This window comes from Nanorana parkeri, unplaced genomic scaffold (assembly GCF_000935625.1).
Source record: "Nanorana parkeri isolate BGI_ZX_2015 unplaced genomic scaffold, ASM93562v1 scaffold342, whole genome shotgun sequence".
Classification (NCBI taxonomy): Eukaryota; Metazoa; Chordata; class Amphibia; order Anura; family Dicroglossidae; genus Nanorana; species Nanorana parkeri.
Window position 1 is genome coordinate 370,884 of NW_017306610.1, and position 18,139 is coordinate 389,022.

Sequence of the window (18,139 nt, forward strand, 5' to 3'; positions counted from 1 at the left end):
AGTGGTAGGTTAACTTTGGACCAGGGGGCAATGAGAAATGTAGATCCACTGTGACAGAGTGATAAAGGTCATTGACATTTTTTTTTTTTATAAATTATTTATTAGGTCATTGACATTTTTAAGGTTTTGCCAGATACAAATTTTTGGGATAGAAGCATATGTATGAAAAATGTATTCTACTGCATCATTTGGAAAGCATGATTGTACAAGATGGCAGAAGACTGTGGGGGTGATTCAATGAAGCATTTGAGACACTTTTCTGTAGGCTACCCCCACACTGCATGCATTAAGTGCTTGTTTTCATTTAGGGTGGCAAATAAAGTTTTGCTAAACAAACTGCGGCTGCTAAACCACTCTCCTTAGCCTGTCTCTTTCTTTGCTCCCATGATGGAATCTCACTTGGCATCCTCTCTTTACAAGGAGCTGCAGTCACTGGGTATTCTGACTGCAGGGGAGATTCCTCCGTTCATGGTGTTTAGGGTGGATGGAAGAATAGAGGCATATGTATGGCCAGTTGAACAGTCTCTGTGCTAGTCAATATCAATTTTCTTGCATAGCAAAGCTGCTGGGGATCTTGTTACAGCATGCCTCTTCTTTTTTTGCTTTATATGAAACGTTCGGGGAGTTATAATATTTACACTCCAATCTAGACTACTTGATGCTTGTGAATGCAAGTGGTAAAAAACTGCAGAAATAACCATTTTGATTAATTATATGTCAGCAAATGTACTCATAATTTGAAATTAAACTTAAATTGTGTTCAGGTTTATTATGCCAATATTCTAAGATACATAAATCATTTTTCATTCAATTAAAAATTATACAAATAGAAAACAAATCTGAATATTTTGAAGCCCTGTATTTTTTTATCGCAACGATTCAGACTTTTTTTTGTACCTGTTAATAATTATAGCAGCTCCTTATTGGAATAACTTTGTAGACAGTAGGAGGTGCTATTCTATCTTATCTTTTGGCCAGGTCTTTCTTAATTAGTGATACAATTGTTGCAGGTACAGTGCTTTGTGTAAGGTTCACCCCTTAGACTTTTCTACATTCTGTAGTGTCACAACCTGAAATTAAAATGGATTTAAGTTTGGTTTTATGTCATAGTTGGTTTTATGGTATGATCTTCACAAAATTATCTATATGGAAAAAATCTATATGGAAAAAATGCTACATAGTTGTCCTATTGTTTACGCATAACCAAAAAAATCCTAATTGCATAAATATTTACTTTTTTCTGTAAAATTCCTAACATACTTGGGTGCAAACATTCAGAATTCACATAATTAGTTTAATAGCACTCGAGTGTACTTTATTAAAGTGGCATAAGATCTCAAAAAAGATACACCTGTTTCTAGAAAGGCACCAGAACTTTTCAGTTAACATATCTTAAACAGTATAATGAAATTTAACTAAGCTATCAAAAGAAATCCAGGACAGAGTTCTGGAGGAGCACCAATGAGGGTTGGATTATAAAGATAATTAAAACACATAGTGAGTGCCATTAAATACAATAAAAAATTAAACATAAAAAATTAAACATAATACATATCATTTTTTGTGGGGGGTAATTGTATTGGACATTCCTTTCCTGTTCACATGCACACCTGTTTTCTTTTTCTCAGTGTACGAAGAAAACGTAATGCTTCTTGAGCCCTTCCCATCACCTGTGAACTCCTGTATATTACAACCCCTTCCCCAAACTAGTGTTCTGTGGGTTCCAATATGTAAGAAGAAACATAGTTACCTAAAGAACAGAAAACTATAGAAAAAATATAAATTCCTTATGATGAATAAAAACAACTGTGAAATCAGGGAAGTAGGACTAGTGAAGACCCTAGGCGGATATATTACAGCCTTTAGCTTTATGCCACACCCACCCAGTGTGGAAATTTTAGTTGTATATGTAAACCAAATCAGTAAATGTCCTGTTAATCTTAACTTTTAAAAATACTTGATGATCCTGCCATGAAGGTTCTTGTTTAGTTGTTTAGGTACTTTCTGCCAGATGGTGGGAGCATTCTATCCCTGTATTTCAGTTGTGCTACTGTGTATCACACAATGCAGGGTCATCCAAGAATATACGCATGACAAATGCAATTAAAACAACAAGTGACCAATTTGGTTAGTTAGATTAAAAACAGAAAAAAACTTATTTCTAGGTCACATTAAATATATGCAGAGGAAATTACAATAAAGAATGATAACACAAGATAGCTAAGCTGTTTTGTTATTTAAATGTAAATCCCTTGTGCACATTTTTCTATTGACCTGTTTTTTTGTTTTGTTTTTTCTCCCATGTTTTATTTCAAAGACAACAAAGAATATGATGCATATCTCTCATACACCAAAGTGGATCCAGACTCTCTAGATCATGAGAGCAAAGAGGAAGAACAGTTTGCACTAGAGATACTTCCGGATATCCTGGAAAAACAATACGGATACAAACTCTTTGTTCCAGACAGAGATATGATACCCAGTGGCAGTAAGTACAATTTCACGTACTTAGCAGTATGGGGGCAATACATGAATATATCTATATCAACTGTATTCAGTCCTCTGTTGTTTTTCATGTTGATCATGACCTGTGAACAGATCATTAAGTATAATTCAGTAGGGCCAAATTGCTCCTGAGTCTAAGAGTAGGAAACTAAGCATAGAAGGGACTTATTTATTAGCAATTACACACATTATGAGTAATTCAGAATATATGTTTCATCACATCCTTTTTGATTCTCTATTCTGCAGTTTGAATCTCTAGGGGGCTTATTAGTATTACTAAGATTGAATTAAACAGACCACGTTTTATTAGACAGCTAAAAGGGTATTCAATTCAGAACAGATAGACTGTGCAGGTTTGCTACTGGGCAAGAAACCAGGTGAATAGAGCAGATGATCTGAGCTGACTGTGGGAAACGGATGGTGGCTCTTGGCATAGAAACACACCATAAGAGTTGGTAAATATGGAGAACAAAATAAATTGTATTCTCTTTCTCTTCTAACACCCAAACGACACTCAATACCTGAACACCTAATATGTGTACGTAAAGTTATACAGTGCTAAAAGTAAATATTTAAAATGCTGGTCAAAGTACAAATGCATCAAATTAACAGTAAAACAGTTTTCACTAGTTTTAAAAAGTGGCATAGGCAAATAAAATAAGTGTATAGTGTCCACATTTTATATTTAATCATATAATTTGCATCCAATGTATCCCAGCATATTTTATACCTTTTTTATTTAGGTAGTTTTAGCAGTGTATACCTTTAGTGTACGATTAGGTGTTGTTAGATTAGAGGAGAGCAGATGCTGCACTTCCAATTGTATTCCTCAACTGAAGATGATGTTGGTGTTAATGCAAGGCCCTTCATGCTCCTTAGCAAAGGCCCTTAAATTCTGGCAATAGACAGGCCATCACTGTCAAGTGGAGGTGGAAGTTGCTGAAACTACTGTTTCTGCTAAACACAGGAACAAGAACTCTAACTAGAGAAATGACAATGAGGACATTTTTTCCCAATATTCTCAACAGAAGTTTGGAGAATATTTGTTCATATTATTTGTAACTCCCTGTTGCATTGTAATTTTAAACTTGCCGCAGAAGTTGAGTTTCAATCGTTTTGGATAAACGTAGGGAAGGATAAGAAAATCTGTAAGGTTTCAATTCCATTCATATTGCTCTCATTTTCTGTTACCATATCTGGACGGGAAGTAAAGTGAAACCTCAGGAAGTCCACAGAAGGACAGTGAATTCAAAATATAACTTGATTAAAGTTTAAAGCAATTCTTACCCAAAACAAAAAAAAGGGTTTATACTCACGGTAAAAGCTTTTCTTGAATCCATTGAGGGGCACAGTAATTGTAAAAATCCATAAACTATTCTGTAGACAGTTATATTACTGTCTACAGGAGGTTGGCAAACAAAAAACATAAGGCCATCCCCTATATAACTCTGCCACCAACTGCCATGCCTCAGTTTTGTGAGAAAGTAGTAAAAGACCCAATAACAAAAAGGGGTGGTACCCCAATGGACTTCAAGAAAAAGATTTTATGGCAAGTACAAAAATCTTTCTTCATTGTCCATTGAGGGGACACAGGAATTGTAGAATTATTAAACAGTTGGCAAGTTCAAAAGCAGTCCAGCAGGGTGGGCAAAAGCCACTAAGAGATCCAACAGATGTGGAGATTACAAGAGTATCCAAAGAAATCAATGCTTAAATGAAGGCAAAAAAAAAAGGTGCTACCAATTTGGAGGTCAGCATGATGACTATCTACGGTGATAGTCATAAGGGCTTCATGTACACTTAGAGATGGAGGTCCAGGAGGGTCACGACTAGACTCTGCCATGAAATGCATTGGCACACATTTATATCCACCCCAAGGAGATTGCTCCAATACATGTGCACAAACCAACAAAAAATATGAAGTTGGTATAAGGGTTCTTGCTCTCCCAGGGCAGAGCTATAGAAGACTCCAATGAGGACAACCTTATAGTAATAGAAGTCCCAGGATCTAGGTTACAGGAATTCTGCAAATGCCAAGAGATTACTCCTAGAAGTAGCCAGTAGTGGAGTATGGGCCTAGGTCAACTGCTGCAGTGGGACTGTCCACTGTTCGTCTAAAGAAAGACATGTTGCACCGCATAGCAAAAAACAAGTTGGCCCAAACATACTCAGGGACTGTCATCAGCACCTGCTGCTTGGGTTTGTGTCGGCCAAAGGTGACCAAGTCACTGAAGTCTGGCAGTGGAACTAGACTGGATGTTCCATGTGGTGCTTCAGGAGCAGCAGCGGGATAGTGCTCTAGGCTAAATGGCAGGAAAGAACATGCAGAGTGTGCATAACACTCCACCTAGTAGATGACTTCAGTGCTCAGTTCCTTTAGCCTTAACCATTACAGTGTTATGATGGTGGTGGTAGAAATTTTTAAATGACGGCCAAAAGTAACTGAGATAGCTCCCAATGTGTTGACCTGACCAGCCTCAGTCAGTACATTTGTCCTCAGAGAATGTCACAACAGAGGCTGTGCCATGGCCATACTTAGTTGGCCATACAGTGCACTCCAATAAAGTACACAAGGGTCTTGGAAGTACCATAATGCAAAGGTTAGCACCTAAAGGTCAGATTCCTGGCTATCCCTGAATCTTCAGTCCAGAAGGGTACGCCTATCCAGATAGCTGCTGTAACTCAAGCACTGCAATTGAAGTCACTAAAGAAAAAGATCTATGGTGTAATTAATATCTTGACAGAAGAAAATAAACAAATAGGCTAGCAACGCTGAGGAAAAGACGTGCAACCTGCTAGGACACTAACAAAAAAAACTGAGACAGGAGGATTGGAGGTGGGATTATATGGCAATTGGCTTAATTATTTTTTTTTCTTTCATGTGTGTTCACCCTCCTTTAGGCAGCAGCATAAAACCACCTGTTTAAGAAATTCTCTATCCCTTAATAGACGATAAAGTGTATGTAAATACAAAACAGTTTTCTTTAGCTGCATGCATGATCCAACCTCACTTAAGGATCATGACTGAGCAGCACTTTAACAAGAGTAAGCAGTGAAATTATCCATGTCCTTTTAAAAGTGGGGCGAAAGGAGAATGGTGCTTTCTCTGAAAAAAAAAAACACCCTCATTCGCAGCAACTTTTCTGAACTACTACAATAGGTTGTTCCCACAAAAATAGTTGGTTAATGCACAGTATGTGGGAGAAATGGTCCCAAAATCATTGGCAACTTTACATTACTCAACTTTTCTATAATTCATTGATGTTTTGCATGCACTTTGAATGCCTAGCATAAAGCAATCCTGTGCACACAAAGCAAAAGTATGTGGGGGCTGGGGGGCATGTATTAATTTGTTCTTGCCCAATTTGGCTAAATAGATTGATATGGTGTCTGTTTGTTAAATATAAGTGCATACCAGGAAACATTTTGTAATACATTTTATGTACAGAGTGAAAAAACATGATATAGACATACACCTCCATCTCTGCATATTCAGCACAACAGTAACAGTGTTGTATTAAGCAGTATAATAATAGGCTGCCCTGGGCTCATGACAAGAACTCTGTTGTCCCAAATGTTAAGAACAATTCTATTGTGATAAAAATACTCTGAAAGAATACAAAATCCTTTTCATGCATCTTTAGAGACTATGAATATCTAATCAAATCTTTCCATCTCATACAATGATGCTTTGGCGTACTGCTCTTGATTTCAAGCACTGAAAGAGATGTATCCATGTGGTAAATTGTCCCAGATATTTATAAATCTAAAATATCTCTCAAGTACTACCTTTTGACATTATTTAGTTCTTGTATGCCTGGAGCACTTTTTTTTTAGCCTAGAAACGGTTAGGGGTTTCTGCACCACTACATCAATTTTCAATAAATATACAGTTCTGAGGGTTATTAACCATTGCAAGTAACTGACCCACAACAATAAAGCTAAACTGCTCATGACAAAAAATCCTGGCAGCTAGAAGTTCAGTAAGGAGTGAAAACAATTAAACAAATTTCCATGCTGCACCAAAAATTAAAATGATGTTCCGTCCAAAACTAATAAATGCAAAATGACTGCAGTTATTCATTGAAACCAAAATACACGGCTCAGTATACTCTTTAAGAGCCCTTTCACAAGGGTATTCCAATCAGGTCTGTCAATTTTTCAGAGGTATCTAATCGGAAGCCTCATGTTAGTCTGTGGGCAGCTAAACAGGTGGACTTGACTTGGTGGACTTGATTGTTGCGGATCGGGGGTAATCTGATGTAAACTGACACATGTTCATTTACATTTGACTCCCCATAGACCAACACAGGTAACTTCAGTCGGTGGAGGAAAAAACTGGACAGAAACAGATGTCACAACGGTGACATCCATAACGAACTGCTCCAATCAGCAGGAGATCTGTGCATGGATCCCCTTCTGATTGAAACTGAAGGTACACGTGTTAAAGGGGCCCAACAACAGTGTGGTGAACAGCACTGTTTACCACACCATTATTAGGAAAGGATTGCTCAGTAGTGAGTGAAATATGTGTTACCTATAGCAAGCAATTAGATGTATGTTTTCAATGTGTAACCTGCAGTAGAAAAAAGGACAGCGCAAATATAATGGATTGCTGTGGATATTGCTGAAAGTACCTATCCATCAGCAACTCTAGGTGCTCAGTGCATGCATCACGTTGCCACATTTTTTAAAACGTAGTACTATGCAAATCTCATTCATCTCAAGTTTGTCTTTTTAGCTAATCCCTCTTTTTGTTTACTCTTTTAAATGTCACCATATTAATGTAGAAATATCTCCACTGCAGAACTACATGCTGTAGAGCTGGTTTGGGTCACATAGAATAAACCTGTTTAGGGGAGGAGTAAAATGCTTGATAGCCAGTCTCCTCCACTGCTACCTACCTTTCTTGCACTCCATACCACCCCAGTTACCATTGGAGCTCTAAGAAAAAGCAGTGTGCATGTTCTAGGTCAGTTTGGACCAAAGCTTGCATAGAGCTCTCCCACTGCTCCTACACAACAGTGCTCAGGCCTGGTGACTGGCTGCACAAAAGCCAAGTGTTAATTCATGGGAGCAAAGTGAGAGAGTCACATACCAGGTATTGAAGGTGGCTTCTGCTGGAAAGCACAGGGAAACCCTGAATGGGCAAAGTACAGGTTCACTACTTATCAGTATGATGTTAGGTTGAGTCACAAGTCTGGAGCACCTAGGGGAAATCTGTGCAAACATAGGAAAACCATACAAAACACCAAGCACACAAAATTCCTCATTGAAAAATAACTGGTCCTGCAAGGCAGTAGAGATACCCTTAAAAATGAAATTAGCTAATGTAGGCTAGGTTTAGCATGAAAACATCAGACCTTTAGAACAGCAATGTTCTTATTCATAGTTCCTCTATATGAGCATGAAAACAAATGCTTACATACGCCAAGTGTTTGTAAACACAGTATCCAAGACAGGTCAGATTGTACTTGCACAACTGACTTCCGTCTGAAATGTATATGCTGCTTACAGTAAAATAGAATTAGGCAGGTTTATGTAGGAAGGCTGTAAGTTCTGCATACAAGAGTAATCAATCAGAGAACGTTCTAGACCATAATATTCCATTGTTGCAGTGAAAAATAACTAGGGATTGATTAGTATAAATCTGCACTTGTATTTAGCCTAAAGCCATGCAAATGAACTTTGGTAAATAAACTACCCACAACAATGGTGTTTGATTTATGCAGGTGCACCCTAAATCTGCAAGAGTATACTATGGCATAGACTGCGTGACCGCTATGTAAATCAAACTGTGGAAGTTGCTTTATTTGTAGCTTCTTCATAGTCTGAAAGCAACATGAACTTATAAGCAAGACAAAAATCCCAGAACTGTAGCCAGTGTTTCAGTAAAACTGGCAATACACCAGTTAAGACATTAAGACAAAACTAGAGTTTTGATTGCGGAAGAATGTATGGATGAGAAATAGCTTAATGGAGAAAAAAATATGTTGTGTTAGATATCTTCACAGTCTGAAAAATGTAGTAGCAAACAAATGACTCATGCATGATGTAGACAGGGAAAATCCATAAAACAAGAACATAAAATCAGAACATTTGCAAAACTACCTTGCAGGTTTTGGACCCAAGAAGCATTATCTGGACTATCATGCCATCCACTGAGCATAAGAACAGGGAATCGGAGGACTGACACATATTACTGATCAATTTTTGTAATAAAACATTAAAGGAGATCTAAAGACACCATCATCACAATATGCTCCCAAAACAAGCATTGTGAAATAAATAAAAAGGTTTCAATATGCTACAAAATACTATTTTACTTTTCAAAACAATGCATGTCCCTGCTTCTTCCGAGTAGCAGCTTCTGCTGTTTTTTTTTTTTTTTTTTTTTTTGCATGGTGGTTTTATTTTTCTAAGATGGGCTCCAGGTTATAGGAGAGGCTGGCAAAGTAGAGAGGTGGCCGAGCATGTGGGCAAGGTATTAGGGAGGAGGAGTGAGAGAGTAGTGAAAAAACAATGTACTTGCTTCTGAGCACAGTGCTTCTGCATGTGTGGCCACAATGGAATACATAAGGAAGGCACGTAGTCATGAAAACAGAGTCTAGTTGCGATTGCATTAAAATAAATCATAAAGCATTACATAAAAAGCATTTCTGGCCTAAATTTTTTTAAATAACTGCAGACATCTTGGGGTGGACTTTTCATTTTAAAATGGAGTACAGTTTCTGATGGCAGTTCTGGCAGATCTCAGGACAGGTGTGTCTGATAGAACTTCCGGATCTATGGAAACATGTGGACTGCAAAGCTTCAATAGATTCCATTTTAAATGTATTCAAACAGTGGGTCAGAGAAGAAGTAAGCATTTACAGTTATAACCTAAAATGAACCTGTGCCCATACTATGCACACTAAAGTATTTACATATTGTGAACAAGCAGTAAAAGTACTTTAAAACAAGCCTTCATTTACCTTTCTAGATATAGGCAATGTAGAGAAATTAGGTTTGAATGAGATTCTAGCTTTGTATGAGATCTAAGATCAATGAGATTGTAGCTTTATAGAAGAGCAGATCTTGGCATCCTTTCATGTTTCAAGCAGTTATACACCGACTAAATTCAGGTTTTAGACTTTGTTGTGGTCTTAGAGAATTAATTACTTCACAGTTCAAGCAGTTAGAAAAGGTAAGTGAGGGTGTGTTTTAAAATCTTAATAATTATCTAAAATCAAAATATTTTTACTATTTACATATTATTAACTCCATGTTAATAATATGTAAATCATTTCATGTCCTTGGCTGGGCACGGGTGCACTTTAGGACTAAATCTGCAGATTCCCAGTTGTGACTTGTTCTGCAAGTCACAACTGTTTACACTTATTACTAAGATTTGTATACCCAGTTTTGGATGATGATGTCTCCAGGTCACGACCTCATCTAACATTCAGGCCCTGCTCAGGGCCAACAAGTTAGGTAAGACAGCCAGCCACAGCAGAGGTTATACTGCAGTATGTTCACATATGCTGAGTGGTGCAGTATACATAGTAGTAGACTAGGGCTGCAAATGCAATATATTGTTTTGCTACTGAGATTTATCTACTTGTTGGTAGTTAGATCATTTGTAGCACACTGAAAATATTGTAATTCTGAGAACTGTAAGCAAACATTTTTTCAGTAGCAAAGATGTAATCAGTGTTGCTTTTCCTTTTTGCCCACTAACAGCTAACCAAGGAAACACTAAGAGGTTATTGGGAAGATTTGAATATGTACAGAGCAATTTTCAACAGTTAAACTGTTAAACAACTACTATATGAAATGAAGCATCATGTATTGGTACCTTTATTTGTAATAGGAGCAGTTTAAAAATACCAAATGAGCAGTATATATCTCAGTCAACAATATGGTACAAGCAACTTCAGCAGGAATAGTGTTTCTTAAACCCCAGTGGTTGACGGAAACCGGGATACAACAAAGACTTAAAATGCTCAATGCAAACCAAGGTACTTAAGGAATTAAGCCAGGTTATAAAACACTAATAAAAGGTTATGGTTCATTTCCAAGTTAAAATATACTGCTTATAAAACCCCAGTCCTTTTTTAGAACATTTGTGCACTTAATAAATATCCTTCTGCTTGATCCATACCCCTGTCTGGAATGTTACAAACACCTGTAATTTTTATCAAGATCAGAAAATTGATGTTTGTGTTGGAGAGCTCACATAGTGAGTTTCCTTTGAACATGCTAATTTAAGGTGTCTATAGTTGTTGATTACATCAGCACATAGTAATTTCAAGTCTCTTTAAGGCTTGATTGGACAGTCCTTTACAAAGTTAAGTTGACGACTGTGTAATTGTAGGTTACTGCCACACGAGGGTGTGTGTTATTGTTCTGCTGCTGTAATTGGAGCCTCGATCAAGCACAGCATCACTTATACCTTTGTTACTTGGCACCAAACATGACAGCTTCGCTTAGCTGGCAGCAGAGGGAAAATATGCACGTCACAATATATCATTCACACCTTCTCCCAAGCCAAACTCATTAACATGAACACCACTCCAGGAGAATCTATTGCATGTAATTAGCAGAATTATCAAAACGCTACAATTGCAGGATCCAAGCGGTGTGCCAAAAAACTTTGTAGTCTGTAGGAATGTCTGTGCTCATTTTACATGTGCAGTGAAAGGAAAATTACAGTTTTCCCATCCACTCTATTGTCAGCTCACTAAGTAAAAGAGGTAAATATTATAAACAATCACATACATTTCTAGATATCATTTTTCAAACATTGTTTTTAAACAGCTCTCCAGAAACATATTGTTTCTGGAATGCCATATAATAATAATAAAAACATGAAATGTAAGACTTTTTAAATTGCAATACAGAAGTCAGGTAGTATTGTCACTTCTTACACACAGGGTTTCGTGTGCAAATATTGAAGGAAAGGAAAACAATGGATTACATTACATTTTTTCCTGCAGTTTATTGGCAGATACACATGCGATGCATGTAGATGTAGCATCATGGTCCGAGCAGGGCCGGATTTACTCTCTCTGCTGCCCCAAGGCCAGGTTCCTCAATGCGCCCCCTACCTGCCTACCCACCCCCCCTCCCCCCATGGAGAATGGCAGACCTGCAGGCTGCATACAAGTGATCTCGGCAACATCACCGAGATCACTTGTACAAAACAAGCGGCAGCTTCCCCACTGTATATTTAGCTTTACTTGCCCAACGCAAGGCTAAATGTAGAAAAAACTACCCACCCGGTGCCTGGAACTGCATGTCCTGGGCGTTGGGAGATAGGAATTTCCCACCCCTGCTACTCCTCTACTCCCTGCTGTCCCAAGGCTGGAAATCCGGCCCTGGGTTCGAAGCAGTAGACAAACAAGAGCTTGGATCAGACAGGGGAATCCAAGGTGCAAAACCAAAAAGACTGCAATCGATCGAGACAAGGGGTTAAGATAAGGGAGGCAGATTTCTTTTTCACCCTTGGACTTTTGACAAAGGCTAAAAAACAAAGGGAGGAAGAACATGGAGGAGTAATTGTAGAGCAGGCGCAGAAGTTCAGAAAAGGAGAAAGAGTAGATTAGATCTCCCAGAAGGGAATACTATCATGATTCTTAATTTGTTCTATCATGTTTTAGATGAGACTGAATTATCCATTCGTTGTAAGGGACTCCATTTTCCCCCGACAGCTTTCCCAACCAATACAGATTATACATTGATCTGAATCAATTCACTAGAAGACTCACACTCCATAGAAACTTTCTAATGCGTGAGAAGTCTTCAGCACTACTGAGTATCCGATACCCAAGAAAGACTCTGGACTGGGCTGGAACCAGGAAATATTTCTCCAGGTCCAGGATTTCTCCCAAGCTTACCAACACCTGCCTGATTATCTGCAGATTGTGTAATACCTCCTCCACTCAAGGGACATATATGAGAAGGTTGTCCAGATAAGGAACTATAAAAATTTTGTGGAGATGCAAAAAAGACATGACCTCTTCCAAAACCTTAGTAAAGATCCTTGGGGCTGCTGACAGACCAAATGGCAAGGCTCACAACTGCTAGTGAAAAACCAGGGGGAAAAAACCTTCTCTATCTGAATAGCAAATCTCAGGAATTTTTGATGGTCTTGAAAAAAATTGGAATGTGAAAATATGCATCTTAATTCCAGGATGACCATAAACACAATTTTAGGACAATTCTCCACAGCGAGTAAATACTCTCCATCCTGAATTTGCTGAACAGTAGAAATCTGTAAAACATTTCAGATTTAAGATCATCCTGAATCTTCTGCCTGGTTTTGGCAACAGGAACACATGAGAATAAAATCCCTGGGAACATGTGATTTTCCAGAATTGGCACATTCACTCTTTGTAATGCAAGGGACCTGACACAAAGCTATAGATTTTGTTCTGATCCCTTGACATTCTTGTCAGAAAATAAGTCTGAGGGAAAGTTACAAACTCTAAGTGAAAACCTTCTCTCAATACATCCAGAATATATTTACTGTCTGAAAACTTTTCCCACCAATGATTAAAAAAAAAAAAAAAAAAAGGAAAGCCCCCCCACTTTGCTTTTGCCATCATTTGAAGTCTTGTTTGGAGGACGCAGGTGCAGTAAATACCTTTGCATTCTCCTCACTGAAGGCCATTTTCTTTTCTGTGTCTGAGCCTTGTTGCCCTGTTTTCTTTGTTCCTGAGGATGATGGAAAAACTTACGATTACGAGCCCTCTTTCTTTCCTTTCTCTGATTTAGCCAGCTCCTCATCTAAGCCAGAGTCAAACATCAAGGTACCCTCAAAAGGCATTCTACAAAGTTTAGACTTGGAGGCCAAGATTTTAGCCAAATTGCACACCTTGCTGAATTTATAAGAGCCACCAATCTAGCAGAAGCTCTCACAGATTCAGCTGCAGCATCTGCCAAATAAGCCACCACAGAAAAGTAGTTCAAAACCTGCTCTGCAGAGGCCCCCTGAGAAAGGTGCTGAGAAACTCTTTCAAGCCCCATATTCCTAGCCGCACAAGTGGCAGCCAAAGATGGGCCCATAGAGGCGGCTTTAGCCTCCCAGGCTCTGTGAAGTAGGGCTTCTATTTTTCGATCCATCTGATCTCCAATATTTCCTGTATGTTCAAAAGAGAGAGCAGCCATTTTTGAAACCTGAGGTAAGGCTGTTTCAAGCTTGGTGCACTTAAAATATTTTTCCTCATCTTCCTTGCCAAAAGGAAATCTCCTTTTCCGGGATCTGAAAGCCAAAAAGTTTTTTCTGAATCCTTCCATTCCCCATTAACTAAATCCTTAAGGGATTGATGACCCTGAAAGACCCTGGTTTGAGGTTCCTGTAAACCTCTATAAACCCTATCGTGCACAGAAACTGCTCTAGGAGGGTCTGAAATTTGCACAGTAGCATAGATCACCTGCAACAGATAGTCCATATGAGGAAAAATATGTCTAGCATGAGAGACTCCCCTTCCTCCAAGGAACTGTTTGATTAAGAATCCATCTAGGGGGGCGCATGCGCGCGGTGATCCGGAGCAGACATGTTTTAGAGCAGCTCCGTGTCCCTCCGGCATAACAGGGGAACCCGCGCCGCTCTTCCCGGCCACATCGCGGCAATAACTGCAGTGTCAGACGAGGGAAGGTACGGGTGACACGGCCATGTCCTCCGCCGGCCAGAGATCCCAGTCCAGAGGGAGATTAGCAGGTGAGAGGCAGACACGCACCCCTGCTAAGATGGCGCCGCAGCCTTCACAAGCCAGACAGTCACAGCAAGCCTCCCCCTCTCACTCTAACAGAGAGGATACAGACAGCAGGGCCAGCTCTCCCTCCCCCACCAGGGCTGACACATTACAGAAAGATCTACTGAAAAAGATCGATAGAATGCTACAAAAAGCTCTGCAGCAAACGTCCAAGCAGATCACAGACAAGCTAACTAAAGAAATCCGTGATCTGGGCCACAGAACCGCAGACCTGGAAGCCAGAATGGACGTCACAGTGGTAACTCTTGAGACTCATGACAGGGAGCTGGATGCTATGAGGGAAGACAATGCCATTCTCCTATCCAAGATGGAGGATCTAGAGAACAGGTCACGCCGCTCCAACATCAGGATAAGGGGGATACCAGAATCCATACTAGATCTCCCTGCATTCACTACGGCACTGCTCCAAGAATTGGCTCCGTCCATACCACACGAAAGATTAGAGTTTCAAAGGATCCATAGAGCCCTCACACGAGAAAAACTCTCTGCACGCCTAAATGACTGTATGCCTAAATTTGAGAAAATTTGGGACCCATGGGTCACTCATTTTCTCCCTCCATCATTTGACCGACAGCTCATGACCCTTTGACACTATCTCTTCCCAAAACACAGTCCTCGATCCTTGATCCACAGGTGTTGGGCTATTGTTAGCGCTCCTCCCTCCCCTCTTTCTTGGTTTTCCTTTCTCCCGCTGTCTCTCCCTCTTCTCTTATTATTTCTAAACCATACCTAGAGATCGTAGGGATCTCTTGGTTTACTCAGGTTCTTTTGACGTCCACCTAAAGATGCCATATGTGAATCTCTACACACCTACCCACTAGTTTCTTCGGTGGCCGTCTCGAGATTGTTAGCTCCGTTTTATGCAACAACTTCACTGTTTGCGCATAAGCTATTAATGTATGTATGTATGAACATTTATGTTTGATGTTACGTTTCTTTTGGAAAATTGTTAAAAACCAATAAAATACTTTGAAAAGTAAAAAAAAAAAAAAAGAATCCATCTAAACCGGCTGAGGGGAAGTGGCATTCGCCAAAAGGTAAGTATAGCGTCACCGGAAATAGGGTCTGCAACCCTTGAAAGAATAAGCCTGCAAATCTAGTGTATTCATTGTACAATAGTTGCAATCAGAGGGCCCTCTAGAATGACAATGGATGAGCCCATCTTACAGATTTGACTGCCTGCACTACATCCAGAAAGTGGAGGGCAAACTATTTAGGATTAAAAGTAGACAGAAGTAGGGTAGCACAAAATATCCTAATTAATATGGAAAAAAGGATTCAACTTTTGAAAGTAAAGGTCTAGATAAAGGTCTCATAAAACAACCATGTCCTTCCTCCATGTGAAGAATAAGAAAGCATGACTGGTAGAATAGAGCAGCCAGCACCTCAAATAATGGCAGTAAGGAAAGGCAACTTCCGAGGGAAAAGTCATAGAATGATCTTCTCATAAGGACTCAAAGGGAGGATCATGAAGGGAGGATCATGAAGCACAAAGAGCACCAAAGAGGGGAATGTTGGTAACACCTTGGAGAGAAGTGCAATGTAGTGGGTAGAGAAAAGCCATTAAAACAAAATTACAAGGGACAGAAGTTGACTCTATGTAGTACTTGGCACTGAACCATGTCAGACTGCAGAAAACAAAGAACCTGAGCAGCAATGAAAGGTCCTAGGATTAAAAAATTGTAGACCTCGCACCATTTGAAGAAAGCCTTCCAGGTGCCATGTTATATTTGGTAGGACGAAAGCTTGTAATCCTGGAGCATGGTGAATATGACAGCCACTGACAAACATCATGGCTATTGAAGCCCAAGTTCCAAGAGAACATGGTCTAAGTCAGAAAAGCAGGAAGGAATACTGCTCCCCATGACAAAAGGTCTGCTCAGATGGTTAGGGACATCTGGGCTAGAGAACTTGTCTCTCAGTACCAATACCTGACCCTTCATGAAAGGGTGCAGGGGTTTAGATACTAGAAAGAGATTAAATTCCTAAAAGGCAGCAGTTCAGAAGCTGTTCCCCAGTGAACACTTGGCAAACAATCAAATACTGTTCATACTAAAAAAAGTAAACTTTGCTGAAACTCTTCTAACATCATTTTGTTAAAAGGGAATGGACAAGTCTTTTTAATCTTTTTTTTGATAATTGTGTTTAACCGCTTGAAGACCGGAGTGTAATAATCTGTTTGAATAGGAAGATGGAGCTCAGCTGCGGAGACACGTTAACCGTCACGTGCTCTAGCGCAGGAGTTCGTGATGGCAAGGTTTAATATTGCCAAGCAAGCTCAGTGCATCATCGGTCTATCTTCCAACCTAACTAAGCTTACTACTCCTACAACAGTTTCTATTAAGGTATGTAGCAGAATAGGGGGTGGTCTCTAGGCCAATGGTGGGAGTGAATGGCTTCACTAATGTTACTTCACACTGGAATGCACTTCTGTGGCAGTTATGTTCAATTCACACAACCCCAGTACTTGGTTCTCCCAGTCTGGTGTATCCCCAGAACCTGTTGTTTGTGTAACTTTATATGTTCACTTCACATATGTTAAACACACAGTATCACAGTTCATCAAGATAGGTATGAATTAAGTGTTCCACGATATCAGTGTAATTTTAGTAGTTTAGACAATATCTTTAGTCACCAGCAGAGGGCAGGCTTCCCTTATCTTCAATGCCACAGTATAAATCAGTCCAAGGCAGTTATAGTAGGCAATTGAATTCCCTGTGGGTAGCAACCCAGAGGGGAATACTTGCGGTTTTGGAGTCTGGAGGGTTGAGTGGGAATAATGCTGGTAACGCTAGCGCAGAGATCCCGAGGTAGCCTGTCAGCTGGGGTTCGGCTGTCGAGTGGTTGAAGCTGTGGCAGGTTGCTGCAGTGAGACCGGCACTCGTCTGGCGTCCGCATAGGGTTGCTGGAACGCCAGACAGGTGGGAGATTGAGGCTTATGACGAGGCCGGAGGCGGTCTCGTATGACGTCGTCGGCCCGGGGGTGGAGCTTCCACTCGGTTCCGTGAGTCGGAACGGCGGCGTCCCCGGGATCCATTACACGGAATGTTAAACCCCCTTCCTGTCCAGACCAATTTTCAGTATTTAGCGCTGCAGTACTTTGACATTTATTCATTCATGCAACACTGTACTTCTCTTATGTTATGAAACATTTATTATCCAATTTTTTGGCAAATTATAAACGACGAGGTCACGTCAGGGCGAATAGACACCAAATATGTCAAGCCTTAAAATTGTGTCCTCCCGCGAATTCGCAAAAACCTACCACACCCAAATTTGGCTATGTGCGACGCTTTAAAAGCTTTTACCACTCATCCGTTTAGTGCTAACGGTGATAAGAGTGTTAGCAATAATTTTAGGGCCATCAGACAATCATGGTGATATGTAGCATGTGCTTCGCAATCGTCGTTTTCACACGTTTTAAAGCAACCATCCGGCCGTTTAACTACTTGCCGCCCAGCAGTCGTACATAAAATGAATATAAGACAGGAGGATAAACATCATAGTAACATTTTCCAAAAATAGCATATAAATATTGAAGAACAATTAAGCCATATGTTGTTCAAAAGGGTGGATCCATAAATTGGGGGAGCAGTAGGGTGGAAGGGGTCTATGAAAACGCAAATATAGGTAGATTAGCAAATAGAGTGCAATACTTAAGAAAAAGTAAATTGTAGCATTCTGATAACGAAACGAAACAAACATGCAAAAGGTAAATTGTATCTTTTCTAGTATGCTCTCCAAAAAGAGAAGCAAGGAAAAAGAAAACAAGTGCATGAGAGATTTGATAAGTGGTAAGATAAAGGGAGTACGCACTCCAGGAGGGAGAAAGAAAAAAAAAGGGGGGGGGGGGGGGGGATAAGGGAAATACTAGG

The 18,139-nt window shown here is 39.8% G+C and overlaps 1 protein-coding gene across 1 annotated transcript in view; it reads left to right on the forward strand.

Annotated features, from left to right (window-relative positions):
* The window catches only part of IL1RAPL2 (interleukin 1 receptor accessory protein like 2), a 303,517-nt gene that overhangs the window by 282,273 nt on the left and 3,105 nt on the right, over positions 1-18,139 (forward strand). The window contains exon 8 of the mRNA XM_018558483.1: positions 2,318-2,488. Within this exon, the coding sequence (XP_018413985.1) occupies positions 2,318-2,488 (171 nt within the window). The remainder of the gene's footprint in view (positions 1-2,317; positions 2,489-18,139) is intronic.